General features: G+C 48.0%; 1 protein-coding gene across 1 annotated transcript in view; it reads left to right on the top strand.

Annotated features, from left to right (window-relative positions):
- negr1 (neuronal growth regulator 1) overlaps positions 1-17,629 on the top strand; it is an 828,235-nt gene that overhangs the window by 636,843 nt on the left and 173,763 nt on the right. The window contains exon 4 of the mRNA XM_085982785.1: positions 4,067-4,201. Within this exon, the coding sequence (XP_085838911.1) occupies positions 4,067-4,201 (135 nt within the window). The remainder of the gene's footprint in view (positions 1-4,066; positions 4,202-17,629) is intronic.

Below are 17,629 nucleotides of genomic sequence, written 5' to 3'. Positions count from 1 at the left end.
GAATCAGTCTGGTGAACCTTTGTTGCACTCCCTCTATGGCAAGTATATCCTTCCTTAGGTAAGGAGACCAAAACTGTACACAAAACTCCAGGGGTGGTCTCACCAGGGCCCTATATAATTACAGCAAGACGTCTTTATTCTTATACTCAATTCGTCTTGTAATAAAGGCCAACATACCATTTGCTTTCCTAATTGCTTGCTGTACCCGCGTTAACTTTCAGTGATTCATGTACAGGAAACTTTGAGCTATCCGGCACCAACTGGACCGAGCTGCTGCCGTTCCCTCAAAACTGCCGGACACTCCAGAGTTAATGTTGAAAGATACGGAGATTTCATCTGACAACAAACACTGTTGCTTAGCAACAGCTTCTAAACACTCGGCTGCAGCTGCAAGCGTCTGTAGCTGAAGCTGTTGCTATAGCTACAGACCTTGCAGTGCTTGACTGGGGAAAAAAAAGCAAAGAAAAGAAACGAAAAGAATAAAAACGGCTCCCAATTTTTGCCGGTGGCTCGAGCTTGCCGGATGGTTTGCCTCCGGATAACTCAAAGTTTCCTGTACAAGGGCACCCAGGTCCCTCTGAACACCAACATTTCCCAATCTCTCACCATTTAAAAAATACTCTGCTTTTCTATTTTTCCTACCAAAGTGGATAACTTCACATTTCTCTGATGTGGAGATGCCGGTGTTGGACTGGGGTGGACAATTGTGAGAAGTCACACAACACCAGGTTATAGTCCAACAGCTTTATTTGAAATCACAAGCTTTCGGAGCGCTGCTCCTTCGTCAGGTGAAGTGAAGAGATGCATATAGGCACAGCATATATAGTCAGAGAACACTGCCCGATGATTACAGGTAATCTTTCTAACTGCCCTTTATCGCACCTCGGCAGAGAGATAATCACAGCAATCAAAGGTGTGGATGGTGTCCAAACAGGTCAGTCAGGAAAACATTACATCAAAGAACAATGAGGTGGGGTCACAAGAGGTCAAATGTTGCAGATGCTGGGGTCTGTATGAAAAACAAAAAACAAACAAAAAACAATATTTTTTTTGCTGGAAATCACAGCAGGTCCGGCCGCATCTGTGTAGAGAGAACAAGCCAATGACAACTCGAGTCTGGATGACTCTACGTCAGGTGGGGTTACATGTAGCGTGACATGAACCCAAGATCCCGGTTCATGTCACGCTACATGTAACCCCACCTGACGTAGAGTCATCCAGACTCGAGTCGTCGTTGCCTTGTTCTCTCTACACAGATGCGGCCGGACCTGCTGTGATTTCCAGCAAAAAAATATATTGTTTTTTGTTTGTTTTTTGTTTTTCTTACAGACCCCAGCATCTGCAACATTTGACCCCTTGTGACCCCACCTCATTGTTCTTTGATGTTTTCCTGACTGACTTGTTTGGACACCATCCACACCTTTGATTGCTGTGATTTTCTCTCTGCCGAGGTTCGATAAAGGGCAGTTAGAAAGATTACCTGTAATCATCGGGCAGTGTTCTCTGACTATATATGCTGTGCCTATATGCATCTCTTCACTTCACCTGACGAAGGAGCAGCGCTCCGAAAGCTTGTGATTTCAAATAAAGCTGTTGGACTATAACCTGGTGTTGTGTGACTTCTCACAATTCACATTTCTCCACATTACATTCCATTTGCCATGTTCTTGCCCACTCACTTAGCCTGTCTATATCCCCTTGAAGCCTCCTTGCATCCTCCTCACAACTTACATTCCCACCCAGCTTTATATCATCAGCAAACTTGGATATATTTGGTCCCCTCATCCAAATCATTGATGTAGATTGTGAATAGCTGAGGCCCAAGCACTGATCCTTGCAGTACCCCACTAGTTACAGCCTCCCAACCCGAAAATGACCTGTTTATTCCTACTCTCTGTTTTCTGTCCATTAACCAATCCTCAATCCATGCTAGTATATTACCCCCAATCCCATGAGCCCTAGTTTTGTTTAATAACCTCTTGTGTGGCACCTTATCGAATGCCTTCTGAAAATCCAAATACACCACATCTACTGATTCCCCTTTATCTATGCTGTTAGTTACAACCTCAAAAAACTCTAACAGATTTGTCAAACACGATTTCCCTTTCATAAATCCATGTTGACTCTGCCCAATCCTATTACTGTATTGTTTTCTAAGTGCTCTGTTACCCCATCCTTAATAATAGATTCTAGCATTTACCCTACCACTGATGTCAGGCTAACTGGTCTGTAGTTCCCTGTTTTCTCTCTCCCTCCTTTCTTAAATAGTGGGGTTACATTTGCTACCTTCCAATCCGTGCGAACCGTTGCGGAATCTATGGAATTTTGGAAAATGACAACCAATGCATCCACTATCTCTATAGCCACCTCTTTCAAAACCCTAGGATGTAGGCCATCAGTTCCAGGGGATTTATCGGCTTTCAGTCCCATTAATGTCTCCAGTACAGTACTATTTGTTTACTGATACTAATTTCTTTCAGTTCCGTATTCTTGCAAGAGGCTTGGTTCTCCACTATTTCCAGGAAGTTTTTTGTGTGTTCTTCCGTGAAGACAGACACATTGGCCCGTAATTTCCGATAGGAGGCTTTCTGCCTGCGGATGTCTCCTATCGGGAAAAAATCTACACCCTTACCTGAGGGCTCCCGAGGTCCGGACTCTTCCACTTCTGGGCCTCTCCTGGTGTGCACGCGCAGAGGCCCACGTATCCCAGGGGCACAGGTGGTAGACCTGTCAAAAGTATGAATGGTGATCACTGAAAAAAGACATCAAAACATTAAATACATTTTTTTAAATCACGTTTTTAAAATGAGTTAAAATTACATTAAATTAAATATTTTAAACAAAAATTTAATTTTTGGAAAAAAAAATCGTTTTTTACGGGGCTAAATATAAACTTACCTTTTTTAATAGTGTTTTTAAATAATAAATGAGTGAAACAAATTTTTTAAAAACTTTTTTAAACTCATGCTGGTAAAAGCAGGCCTTATGCCTGCTTTTACCAGGCGTAAGCTTTTTAAGGGATTTCAGCGGGCAGAGGTTCTGCAGAAAGCGGAACTCTCCACCCACAGAGGCCCTTCTCCAGTGCAGGCGTCCAATCTGTCAAGAGGATTCTTGACAGATCGTAAATGCTGGTTTTCAGCTCATGCGTTTCGCATGCCTGAAACCGGCACTTGCGAGGTCCCTACAGGTGTGTACACAGCACGTACACACCCGTAGAGATCGGAAATTACGGGCCAAAGTATTTGTTTAATTTCTCTGCCATTTCCTTATTCCCCATTATAATTTTTCTTGTCTCAGCCTGTAAGGGACCCACATTTACTTTCACTAATCTTTTCCTTTTTACATACTGATAGAAGCTTTTACAGTCTGTTTTTATGTCTCTCGCTAGTTTACTCTGATATTCTGTGTTCCCATCCTTTATCAATTTCTTGGTCCTCCTTTGCTGAATCCTAAAATCCTCCCAATCTTCAGGCTTACTGCTCTTTTTGGCAATGTTATAAGCTTCTTCCTTTGATCTAATACTATCTTTAACTTCCATGCATTTATTAACACTTGGACACTAATTATGAAGCTTAAAAAGACAATTGTACATAACTTCTAGTATTCTTTCTATTCTGTGCACATGCAAAGTAAACAAATCCAGATCATGGGTAACATGACCAAAGCCTCCTGGGAAAAGAAAATCTATTTTTTGCTGTCAGTGCATTTAGTTGATTGTCAGATTACCTGATGAGTACAAGATTCTAAAGGTGGAGTAAATCTTGGTTGTTGAAGGGTCACTGAACTCAATTACAGAAATAGTTGCGGTCCAGTCAATGTGCACAAGGTTTAAAAGATATGTACAAGGAACAGTTATATGGAGCATGTTTATACCCACCTTGTCTTAGACATATAAAAGTGCGTGTTTTTCTATTTTAAAAAAGTCACTTGTCTGGCTATGGTCAATACATTACACTAGTAATTTTAAATGATTCTATCAAAGACACAAAACAAAGTGTCAATCTCATGTTATAAGTCATGCAGTCATACAGATTTGATCCTTTAACATTGTGTTATTACATTTCAGCAAAAGATTTTGACAGTGAAGGCGAATACCTTGAGATTTCTGGCATTACTCGGGACCAGGCTGGAGCCTATGAATGCCGCGCAAACAATGATGTATCGTTTCCAGATACTCGAACAGTCCATATTACAGTCAATTGTAAGTTGCCTTTTAAAGAATGCAATTCGCTTAGAAAGTCAACTTTTGTATTTAGATGGTCAGCTCAGATGCTGACTGGACTGCTATGCATTTATCAGTTTCTGTGTATTTTCTAGAAAACCATTTTCTGTTTTTAATACAGATTTGTAGCATCTGTGTTTTTTTTAAAATCGCTACCTTTGTATTTATGTTTTAATCCTTTCAACTCTGAATTAGCCTTATGGTACAGATGTACTACACCCATTGTTTTTACACCAGTACAATTTTGAGAGCACCGAGAGTGGACAGCACAGAGTTATACCGTTCAGCTCAGAAACAAATTCAAATCAATTAAAGGTTCACTTTGTGCACACATATTCAAGCTCTGAAATTCCCTCCCTAAACATCTCCGCCTCTCTAGCTCTCTCTCTCCTCCTTTAAGACGCTCCTTAAAACCTACCTCTTTGACCAAACTTTTGGTCATCTGCCCTAATATCTCCTCATGTGGCTCAGTCTCAAATTTTGTTTTATAATGCTCCTGTGAAGCGCCTTGGGGCATTTTACTACGTTAACTACTCTATATATAAATACAAGTTGTTGTTGAATGTATAAAACTCTGCTCGCCAGTTGATGTTTTTAATGATAAAAAACAGTTGGCAAAACACAGTCCACCAGACTGCCTGAAATCTTTTTAAACTTTAATTTACAGTATATCCAGTGTGAAGCTGAAGTGGTGAGAGTTGCTTGTGTGAGATGCTCTCAGGGCTGATTTTCTATAAATGTTATATTGGTGCAACTCTGAAATTGGTTGGCAGTAATGTAAAATGTGTAATGTTATTGCACTATTAGGACTTGTACCAAGCCATTTATTGTACCTAATTGAAAATTAATAATTATTATACAGTAACAGATCTCCCATCCATTGTTCATGGTAGGTCAGAGGTTACCCTGCTTTGTCACTGAGTGTGGGAGTAGAGGACAGGTGCACATTGCCACTAAAAGGCTTTGGAAAGAAACATGCTGAGAGACATTGAAGCAAGTGTTGTTATTAATTGTACGCAAGTGACCAGACAGTAATGCCCAACGTAGCCCCCATCATAAACAGAAAGAAGTTCCACTTCATGATTGTGCAGCTGGTGACAATTGATACAAAATAATGCAAGTAATTGCCTACATCTCTGACAATTGCCATGATTCATTAATTTTACACAAATCCAGTGTCGCCATTATTTCAAGGCTAGGAAGACTGGATGGATGGCTGCTTGGGGAGGAACGCTATCTGTGATGAAATATTCCATTCATCACTGCCTGTGACTGTGGTTGGTTTCAGGTTCCCCCTTACCATTGTATTGCCTGTGACTGTGGTTGGTTTCAGGCTTCTCCTCACCATTGTATTGTGTATTGGAATGTATGGAATGTGTTGTGTGTAGGGCTCCGCCCATACCTGGCCTCTATGTAAGCCAGCTCAGTCTGGCCTCACAGCCAGTACTGCAGACCTCCAGGGAAGATACCTCTCTCCACTGCGTGTTATCTTCTAAGTTAATAAAAGCCTTGTTTTGTTTCGCTAACATCGAGTCTCGGGATTATTGAGGCACATCAATTTTATTAACTTATTTTTCAACACAATGGATCAACTCCTGAAACCCGAACGTTTGGATTTGGATCAGCATGCTCCGGACGCATCAGCACGCTTCGGACACTGGTTTATGTGTATGGAATTCTTCCTGGACAATTCCGCAGCCGTCAAAGACATGGACGCTGCGAGTATGAAACTCGGAATTCTGCGGAATTGGGTAAGCCACCGGGTTTACCCCCTCATCCAAGACGCCGACACGTACCTGGCCGCCTGCGACATTTTAAAGGCGCATTACCAGCAGCCTACGAATGAGGTGTATGCTAGGCATCTGCTCGCCACTCGCGCACAGCGACCTGGGGAATCGGTGGAGGAGTTCCTAGGCACCCTGAAAATGCTTGGCAAAGACTGCAAGTGCCGAGATGTAAAAGCTGCAGTGTACACCGACGAGCTTGTTCGCGATGCCTTTATCACAGGCCTCAGCTCCACTTATATCCGGCAAAGACTGCTGGAAAAAACGGGATTGGACCTGAAACAGGCTGCGGACACCGCGCGATCCCTGGATGTGGCCCAGAGAAACTCGGACGCCTATTCTTCAGCCCGCGCCGTCCACGCCGCCACGTGTGCACCAAGGGCGCCGCCATCTTGGAAGGCATCTTCCCCGCCCGGCAGCCCGACACCGTCGGGGCCCCGCTCTCCCCCCAGAAGCCCTACGACAGCCGCGACGCGTCGGGGACCCAACTGCTACTTCTGCGGGCAGCCAAAGCACACCAGAAACCTGTGCCCGGCGAAAGGCACCACCTGCTTTAAGTGCGGTAAGAAGGGGCACTTTGGGAAGGTGTGCAGAGGGAACCCCGCTGGAAAACCAAAACCCGCCACCGCCGTGGGGGCGGCCATCTTGGACGCCATCTTGCCCGACCTCGTGGGGTCCGCCATCTTGTGAGCAGACAGCGCGGACGCCATCTTGTATCGATCAGGGCCCTACAGTGGCATCGGTCACAGTGGACCAGACCAGGCCCCACCCGCTATCCAAATCAATGGTGGACATCGAGGTAAACGGGTGCGGAGTTAAATGTTTAATTGACAGTGGAAGCACGGAGAGTTTTATCCACCCGGAACTGGCACGACAACTCTCCCTAAAGGTGGTCCCTACTCGGGGTACCATCTCTATGGCTGATAAAACCCAGACATCGACCATTCTGGGTTACTGCATGGTACAATTGTCCGTTAACGGGACTGTATACGATAATTTTAAAGTATTAATCATGAAGAATCTATGCGCGAGCGTGATCTTGGGCCTGGATTTCCAGTGCAACCACCAAAGCATCACACTCAAGTACGGTGGGTCCCAGCCGCCCCTCACAGTGTGCGGCCTGGCTACCCTGAAGGTAAAGCCGCCTTCGCTATTCGCGAACCTTACCCCTAACTGCCGGCCAATAGCGACCAAAAGCAGGAGGTACAGCTGGGAGAACAGGCGGTTTATCGCAACCGAGGTAGACAGGCTCCTGAAAGAGCGCATTATTGAATGCAGCAATAGCCCGTGGCGCGCCCAAGTGGTGGTGGTAAGGGGTAGCGAGAAGAAACGGATGGTGATCGACTATAGCCAAACGATCAACAGGTACACCCAACTAGACGCCTACCCGCTACCCCGCATATCAGAAATGGTGAACCAAATCACCCAATACCGGGTGTTCTCCAGCTCCCTATCAGACCAGAGGACCGCCCGTACACCGCCTTCGAGGCGAACGGACGCCTCTACCAATTCCTCAGAGTCCCCTTTGGGGTGACGAATGGGGTCTCGGTCTTCCAGAGGGAGATGGATCGCATGGTCGATGACCACCACTTGCAGGCAACCTTCCCCTACCTCGACAACGTCACCATCTGCGGTCACAACCAGCAGGATCACGACTCGAACCTCGAGAGGTTCCTGAAAACCGCACAAAAACTCAACCTCACCTACAACGAGGACAAGTGCATTTTCAACACCACGCGCCTCTGCATACTAGGCAGCGTGGTGGAGAATGGGGAAATCGGACCAGACCCCGACCGATTGCGCCCCCTACGGGAGCTGCCCCTGCCCAACACTCCCAAAGCCCTGAAAAGGTGCCTGGGGTTATTTTCTTATTATTCCCAATGGGTCCCCAACTACTCCGACAAAGCCCGCCCCCTCTTGAAAGCATCCTCTTTTCCACTCTCTGCTGAGGCCCACGCCGCCTTCAAAAGCATTAAGCAGGATATTGAGCGGGCCACGCTACAGGCAGTGGACGAGAACACTCCATTTCAAGTGGAAAGTGATGCGTCTGACTTTGCCTTGGCAGCCACCCTCAACCAGGCGGGGCGGCCCGTAGCTTTCTTCTCGAGGACCCTCCAAGGGCCCGAGATCAGACACTCCTCCGTGGAAAAGGAGGCCCAAGCCATCGTGGAGGCAGTGCGCCACTGGCGCCACTACCTAGCCGGCAAACGCTTCACCCTACTTACCGACCAGCGGTCGGTAGCGTTTATGTTCAATAATAAACAGAGGGGGAAGATCAAAAATGATAAGATTCTTCGGTGGCGGATCGAGCTCTCCACCTTCGAGTATGACATCATTTACCGGCCAGGGGCCCTTAACGAATCCCCAGATGCCCTCTCACGAGGGATGTGTGCCAGCGCCACCGGGGATCGGCTACAGACCCTCCACAACGACCTCTGCCACCCAGGGGTCACGCGGCTGTTCCACTTCATAAAGTCCCGCAACTTACCCTACTCGATTGAGGAAGTTTGGTCTCTGACCAGGAACTGCCGCACTTGCGCTGAGTGCAAGCCTCGGTTCTACCACCCTGATAGAGCCCACTTAATCAAAGCTACACGGCCCTTTGAGCGGCTCAGCTTAGATTTCAAGGGCCCCCTCCCGTCCGTCGACCGCAATGTTTACTTCCTGAACATTGTGGACGAATACTCCCGGTTCCCATTCGCCTTCCCCTGCCCAGACATGACCAGCGCCACGGTCATTAAATGCCTCAACAGCCTGTTCTGCCTGTTCGGTATGCCGAGCTACATCCACACGGATAGGGGGGCGTCCTTCATGAGTGAAGAGCTACGCCAGTACATGCTGTCCAGGGGTATCGCCACGAGCCGTACCACCAGCTACAACCCCCGGGGTAACGGTCAAGTGGAGCGAGAGAACGGGACAGTATGGAAAGCAGTCACCCTAGCTCTAAGGACCAAGGGCCTCCCTATCTCCCGCTGGCAGGAAGTCCTCTCAGATGTGCTCCATTCGATACGGTCGCTATTGTGTACTGCCACTAATGCCACGCCTCATGAACGAATGTTTAGCTTCCCCCGGAAATCCACCTCAGGCGTATCCATGCCGTCATGGCTCTCCACCCCGGGTCCGGTATTCGTGCGAAGGCATGTGAGGGGCCATAAGACGGACCCTCTCGTGGAGCCAGTGCACCTACTCCACGCCAACCCCCAATACGCGTATGTCCGGCACGCCGATGGAAGGGAGGACACCGTGTCAATAAAAGACGTCGCCCCAGCCGGTAACGACAACAACCACGGCAATAGCAGCAACAACGACCACAGCAACTCTTACCCACCCACTACTCTTTCATCACCCCCGGAAGAACATCGACCAACGGCACCCCCACCAACTACCCCTTCAACAACCCTGGCGGCACCCCCGGCAGAGACCCAGGAGGCCACCGGGGACACCCAGCCGACACCCGCGACACCACAACAGCCACGTCGGTCGCAGAGGACTACCAAACCCCCGAACAGACTAAATCTATAGAAGGGGTGAATGTGATGAAATATTCCATTCATCACTGCCTGTGACTGTGGTTGGTTTCAGGTTCCCCCTTACCATTGTATTGCCTGTGACTGTGGTTGGTTTCAGGCTTCACCTCACCATTGTATTGTGTATTGGAATGTATGGAATGTGTTGTGTGTAGGGCTCCGCCCATACCTGGCCTCTATGCAAGCCAGCTCAGTCTGGCCTCACAGCCAGTACTGCAGACCTCCAGGGAAGATACCTCTCTCCACTGCGTGTTATCTTCTAAGTTAATAAAAGCCTTGTTTTGTTTCGCTAACATCGAGTCTCGGGATTATTGAGGCACATCACTATCCACCCAAGCTATGGCTGCTTATGCCATCGAGACTCCCAGGAACAAAACCTGCTTCCGTGATCTGTGGACAGGTAAAACGGCATTGACCCTTTCTGCCACTTCCATCCATAATACTCTCTCACTGCTCTTCACAGTAGGATACCTTTCACAACCAAAAGGGATCATGCTTTAAGCCAACATCTTCAGAAGCAGCATCTCCAAAGCTACAAATTGGAATGGCATTGTTCTGTCACTGGCCCAACTGCAGCCATTACTGCCCTCAGTCGCAGCGCTGCTTTAAAATGGCCAGCAATCCTTTATGAGCAGCTGGCACAGATGCACTGCCCCTTGATCCCCACATGCTTCTAATGCATCACACACTGTGGCTAAATCTTATAACTCCAATAAATGGGTGAGTTGTGGTCGTCTCAGAGATTAAAATGCAAAAAATCTAGAACAGGGACCGAACCAGCTCACTTCCGGTTTTAACAAAGGCGGGGTGAGGGGCGGGCAACCAATCCGTTCGCGAGAAGTAGGTTGGTCATTTAAATATTATGAGGCGGCCTGCACTCATTTTAGCAGTCATTCTATTTTTAACCACAGGCGGCCGGGTTTCACAGGCCTCAAGAAACCCGGCAGCTTAACAAGCTATCCAGTAAACCCCCATGTGATCTGTCTGCTCCCCCCAGCCATCAGACATGCCCAACCACCAGCTGCCCCTCCCCTCCCAAACCACCATCGGACATGCCCAACCATCATCTGCTCCCCCACCCGCAACAACCACCATCGGACCCCCCACACCCCCACAATCGGGACCCCCCCACCACCATCGGATTCGCCCCCCCCACCCCCCGCCTCCGCGATCTCCGTCAGTCCCCAATAAACCTACCTGCTCTCGTAGGCTGCGGCCTTGTGGAGCAGGCTTCTCTGTCAGAAAGGCCTCTAGTCTCTCAACCAGGCTGCTTGTGGGTGGGAACCTCACTTAAAGGGGCTCTGCAGTTAAATTCTGCATGACATTCTGGAAACCCAAACAATCCCCGCCCCAACTGCACAGAACATGCCTCCAGGCTAAAATCCAGGCCAGTGTGTCTGGAATGCTGGGATAATATTCAAAGGAGCAGACCTCTTATTATCGTTTGATGTCAGCTCAGTGTACTGTGGGCACCACTGTCGTAGGAGTTAATTATCCTACTGGCACAAGGCATTCATTCATCTATCTATTACGTATTAAATAAATATGGAAGGCAGGTCACAAAATTCCATGCAGTACCCGTTATGCAGGTAGGTGCTGTGATAGGTCATTTCAAAGTAATATCCTTTTAAGAAATACTTGCCAGAACTACAGCTGATGCCATGCGTCCCTGGGCTTCCACACAATGGTTCTGCTCCAATGCACCAGCACTTTCAGCAAGGTAGCTTTGAAATTGTTTTAATCGTAAACATAAAAAGAAAAGTTAAATTAGTTAAATGAGGATCTTGCTTCAACTATGAAGATTTAATATCACAGTTAAGCCTCCAGTGCAGTGTCCTTGCACACTTGGGACCTGCCATTTTAATCCTCATTCTAGACAACTGGAGAAGGAAGGTAGCTGATTTGAAGATTTGAGAAACTGACTTCACCCGCTCGCCCTGCTGGTTTATCTTCCAAACAAGGGAACGTCCCCCCAGCCTGTTTGGGATATTTTCCATCTGTCCAATAGGTGACATTCACCAGCAGTACATTCTTAAAGCCCATGACGTGAGGTGAGCAATGCCTTGTGTCTCCCTCTCCCAATGACAGCCGTTTCCTCTCTCAGACCCCTTTCCCCAGACCCCATTCCCCCACTCCATGTTTTTCCCACCCACCCAATTTCTATTCCCCCTTTCTTCTCCTCTCCTCCTCCTCCACCTACCCCATATCATCCTCCTCTCTCCTACCCCTCCTCTCTCTACTCTAATCCCATCTCCCCATTTCCTCCGCCCCCCCCTTCCCATCTGTCCCTCTACCCACAGGTCCCTCAGCCCCTTCATTCTCTCCATTTCCAGCTTTCCCCTCTTCTCCAGTTCTCTTCCTTCACCTCCCTTACACCCCATCACCTCCCCTCCTCTCCTTCGCCATCTTACCCCCTTCACCCTCACCATCCATATCTCCCCTACCCTTCCCCCAGCTCCCTGACCCCTCCTACAAAACTTCCTACCTTTTCCCTCCTCCACTTTTCTACTCCTCCCGCCCACTCTACCCACTATGTTCCTAGACCACCTCTCCTGTCACATTTGCCTTCCCCATTATTCCCTCCTCTCCCCTCTCCTTCCCTCCCTCTCTCCATCTCCCTCCTCCCCTCTTCCCCTCCTGTCACCTCTCTCTTCTCCTATCCCTGCCCCACATCTCTCCCTCTCCAACCTGTAGTCCTGCCTCATCTCGCCCTCTCTATTATCCCCATTCATTCCTCTTTCTCTCCATCAACCTTCCTTTCGCTTTTTCCTCTCCCTTCCCAGTCCCTCTCTCACTCCCTTACCGTTCCCTCCTCCTTCCCACTCTCCCCAACACTCTCCCTCCACTTCTCTCCCATCTCTCCCTCCTCCTTTTCCTTCCCCTATCCTTCTACACTCTGTCTTTTCCCCTTATCACCTCCTCTCTTCTTCCCCTCCCCCCGTGCTTCATCTCCCACTCTTTCCCCTCTTCCCATTTCCCCACATTTTCCTTCTCCTCCCTCCTCCTCTCCCCTCATTCCTCCTCTTTCCTCATTTCTATCTTCTGCACCCTTGGTCTCCCCTTTCCCCATCTCTTCTCCCTCTATTCCCCATTCTCCTCCTATCCTTTCCCTCCTCTCATCCCTATCATGCTTATTGGATTTATTATAAGTAAAATAATTAGTAATGGAGAAAATAATGGGACTTAAGCTAAATCAATCTCCAGGACATGATAGTTTCCACCCTAGGGTATTAAAAGAAGGTTAGGAAGTTGTTCATAATTTCCTAAACCTCTCTAGATTTGGGAAATGTGCCTTTGGATAGGAAAATTGCAAATGTCACTCCATTATTTAAGAAAAGATGGGGAAACCAGAAAACTACAGGCTTTAGTTGTACAAAGCCTTGATCAGACTCCATCTGGAGTAATGCATTTAGTTTTGGGCATCACACCTCAGGAGCGATGTAGTGGCCTTGGAAGGAGTACAGCACAGATTCACCAGAGTAATAACCGGGCTTAAAGAGTTAAATTACGAGGACAGGTTGCATTCCCTTGCGTTTAGAAAGTTGAGAGTTGGTTTATATTCCCTTGAGTTTAGAAAGTTGAGAGGTAATCTGATTGAGGTGTTTAAAATGATGAAATGATTCAATAGGGTAGATACAGAGAAGTTATTTCCTCTGATGGGGGAATCCAGAACAAGGGAGCGTGATCTTAAAATTAGAGTTAGGTCATTCAGGAGTGAAATCAGGAAGCACTTTTTCATACAAAGGGTAGCGGAAATCTGGAATACGTTGCCCCCAAAAGGCTGTGGATGTTGGGTCAATTGAAATTTTTCAGGACTATCAACAGATTTTTATTAGGTAAGGCATCAAGGAATATGGATCAAAGCCGGATAAATGCAGTTGAAGTGCAGATCAGTCATGATCTAACTGAATAATGGAACAGATTTGAGGGGCTTAATGGCCTAATCTATGTTCCTAGACTACCTCTCCTGTCACGTTTGCCTTCCCCATTATTCCCTCCTCTCCCCTCTCCTTCTGTCCCTCTCTCCATCTCCCTCCTCTCCTCTTCCTTCTCCCCTTACCTTTTTCCTCTCCCTCTCTCATCTGTCTCCCCACTTCTCCCATCTATCTCCTGCTTCCTATTCCCCTGCCTTGGCCCAATTATCACTCAGCTCTTTGACCTACTTGGAACCTGATGATTGGACTGGATTGGATTGAGAGGGAGAATCAGAGAGTGAGAGAGAGAATCGGTTTGAATTTTAACATTAAAGAGGAGTGGGTTTTGGGAATGGGTGGGTAGTTAAAAGTACTGAAATTGACAACGTGACAGGAAGCCGGACTCAACCCGCCAGCTTCCACATTTAACTCGAGCTGGTTAGGCTACGAGCGAGAGACCCCCTTGGGAGAGGCAGGTTACCTATTTATACCAATTATATGAGCCAGTTAAGAGGCTGTTAAGAGCCTTTTTTACCTGTGCTTTGAACTTTTACTGGGTGGCCATGGAATTCCTGGGCTTGCTGAACATCACCACTGAAAGCAAGGTGAGAGCATAACAGCAATTGAGGGAGCTGAAAAAATGACAGTCAAAAAATCCCATAAATACTCAGATCTCACACCTGCTTCCTTGCCTAAGGGAAAGGCTCTTACTGACACCACTTGTTCTGAGAGTTTGCTTTCAGGAGTTTGCAGGTGATTTCTACAACTTTGGAGGTCACTCTCACTACACTGGAAGTCACTCTCACTACACTGGAGGATTGTTCCTCTGATCTCCACTTTACATCTGTTATATATCAGATTAGCGTGGGTTACGCAAATGCTGTTTCACCTTGGATCTCAGATGAGGACCAACATGAGCACCAGCAGCAAAAACACCAGCAGGAGCAGCAGCAGCCTTCTCCACACCGACCTGCTGCTCCACAGGAGAGAGGGGATGAGCACGGGGTGCACTTTGCAGGAGGTGATGCCCCCAACACAGGATATATAGGCAGAGGATCAGCTTCCTGGACATGACTGAACATCCGCGCCTCAAGAGGCTCAGGCTATCGCGCCAGGTCGTGGCAGACATTTGTGGCCTGCTGAAAGAAGACCTGCTGCCGCGTGGACCTGGTGGACATGCGTTACCAGTGGCTGTCAAAGTCACCACCGCCCTCAACTTCTTCGCCTCAGGCTCCTTCCAGGGATCTGCAGGAGACATTTGCAGGAGCTCGCAGTCAGCTGCACACAAATGCATCACCCAGGTGACCGATGCCATGTTTACCAGGGCAGGCAGTTAGGTACACTTTGCCACTGATGAAGCCAGTCAGAATGAGCGGGCGCTCAGATTTGCGCCTCTGGCTGGCTTCCCACAGGTGCAGGGCGTCATTGACTACACACATGTGACCATCAAGGCCCCCAGATCACCCAGGAGTGTTTGTGAACCGTAAAGGCTTCCACTCCATCAATGTGCAGCTTGTCGGCAACGACAAAAAGATCATCATGCATGTGTGTGCCAGATTCCATGGGAGCTGTCATGATTCATTCATTTTGTGTCAGTCCACCCTCCCTCAGCTCTTCACACCTCCGACCAGACTTACCGGCTGGCTGTTTGGAGACAAGGGGTATCCACTGAAGACGTGACTGATGACAACCTTGAGGAGGCCAAGCAATGAGGCCAAAGAGCGGTACAAGGGGTACGGTAGCATAGTGGTTATGTTACTGGACTAGTAATCCAGAGACCTGGACTAATGATCCGGGGACATGAGTCCAAATCCCACCACGGCAGCTGGGGAATTTAAATTCAGTTAATTAAATAAATCTGGAATTTAAAAATTAAATAAATCTGGAATTTAAAAAAAAGCTAGCATCAGTAATGGTGACCGTGAAACTACCAGATTGTCATAAAAACCCAACTGGTTCACTAATGTCCTTTAGGAAGGAAATTTGCCATCCTTACCTGGTCTGGCCTATATGTGACTCCAGACCCACAGCAACCTCTTAACTCTTAACTACCCTCTACGGTTCAAGAAGGCGGCTCACCAGCACCTTCTCAAGGGCAATTAGGAATGGGCAATAAAATGCTGGCCTTGCCAGCGACGGCCACATCCCAAGAACGAATAAAAAAAATCAAAGCCAAATGACAACGAGATGTGTAATAGAGCAAGCAATTGGGATGCTGAAGATGGGCTTCAGATGCCTGGACAGATCTGGAGGAGCCCTTCAATCGCACCAGCCAGGGTCTCCAGAATGATCGTGGTATGCTGCGCTCTGCATACCATAATGCTTCAGTGCGAATTGGAGCTTCTGGAGCAGCAAGACGCAGAGCGCACAGCCTCTTTGGAGGAGGAAGAGGAACTTCATGTGGACACCAGCAGCGGTGCACATTGATGCCCGGAATGGCCTCATAATGGCACAATTTAGTTAGGTTGCACTAGTGCGCCCATCTGGCAACCAGATGCTGAACCAACTTCACCACCACCACAAAGCAGTCCTAAAATGACCAAACCATTCCTGTCACACACACCCATTATTCAGAGTTAAGTCATGTCTTACCATTGACTACAACTGAAACAGGCAGCAGGCAAAAATGGGCAAGACGGGAAAGTGGTGCAAAGAAATAATTTTAATAAAATAACTTAAACTTAATGGTGAAACATTGCCTGACACACCCATGTGCATACCCTGTGCATCTTGAATTCTTTCATCTTCCTCTTCCTACCACTTCTACATTGTGCAACCCCTATGGCTTCAGCAGAGGTAGAGGCAGGCTGCTCACTTCCCTACTCTGATTGCTGAGATGCTTTTTGCCGACATCCTCTGTGTTTTGGAGCCCATGAGGGCCCTGCTGAAGACTGTTTGACCTGCACCTGTGCAGGGGCAGACTTGGCCATTGGGTCACGAGACAGCCTGTGGGGCTCTGACTGAAGGGAGGCAACGGGGGAGAAGTGGGAGCGCTTTGAGAAGAGCCCCCACTTCCATGTCCCTTTACACCATCATCCCTCTCATGGCCCACCTACATTTCCCTGCTAGCAAGGGGTTGGAGAGCACCTTGCTGCACATCACTGGGGCGATGTTTCTATCCATCCTAGTTAAGGTGGCATTCAGAGTGTGCAAGCTATTGGTGAGAGAAAGCATGCACTCGTTTGAATGCCGCATTTGATGCACCATGCAGATGGCTACCCTTTCCATGGATGAACACATCATAGCCATAGCCTGCAGCATCATGCCAGTCATGCTGGAGATGGACTCCTCCATTCTCTCTGCAAGCGAGCACATCTGCCATAGCTTCACGCATTTTTTTGTTGCTCCTCCATAATCATCCTCTTTGTCGACAGCCCTGCGAGGTTCAGCATCTTTGTCCAGCTGAGAAGAGCTTAGAGCGTCCTGCGCCCTCCAACAAGGACTCTCCACTGCTGTCCATGCCTGTACCATCTGCTCTTGCTCACATGTGATGTGTGAGACACCTGGTGTCAACATTACTATCTGACTTACTGGTCCCACCGACATGTGTGTATCTGCGCTGGTGCTTGGTGTGCACAGGTTCTGTGATGGTGCACCCTCTGAGTCCGCGACCTCCTCTGAGGAGTCTTCTTCCTCCTCTGCCTGGACTGTCTGTGGGAGACTTCATGGGCCTGTGGGAGAGTAAAGACATGAATTGGAACTGTTATGATGAGAATGTTTTAAGTGACCATTATGCACATGATCATATTTCACTAGCTGCTGACATCAAGACAACACGAGTGACTGTTGTCCGCCATCTGGCTGTGTGATATTTAATTCCGTCACCAGGTAGCTGGGAGTTCCCCGTCTCTCCATTGCCCACCGTTATCAACTCCACTACTCGGCTGATCTCCAGCGCTGCCTCCTCTGCTGCAGTCAGTGTTGTTATGACTGGAGAACCACCTCCAGTTCTCTGCCTTTCCCTGGAGCTCTGTGCTCTCTTCTCCTGCAAGGAGGGAAACAAGAGACCTTTGAGTGTTATGGAATGAGTGGAACAAATGGATGGGCAACATCTGTAGAGAGTGACTATGAGGGAGAGGCGTGACATTGCATTAAGATGAGCGTGAGTGTCAGTGGTGGATGGTCAGATGGGGATGTGAGTAAGTGCATAGACAGTGAGGGGTGGGTGCACCTGCAAGGTAG

Source organism: Somniosus microcephalus, chromosome 3 (genome assembly GCF_052327205.1).
Source record: "Somniosus microcephalus isolate GS21.2 chromosome 3, FLI_Smic_1.0, whole genome shotgun sequence".
NCBI classification, from domain to species: Eukaryota; Metazoa; Chordata; class Chondrichthyes; order Squaliformes; family Somniosidae; genus Somniosus; species Somniosus microcephalus.
This window is presented reverse-complemented; position numbering and strand designations above follow the sequence as displayed.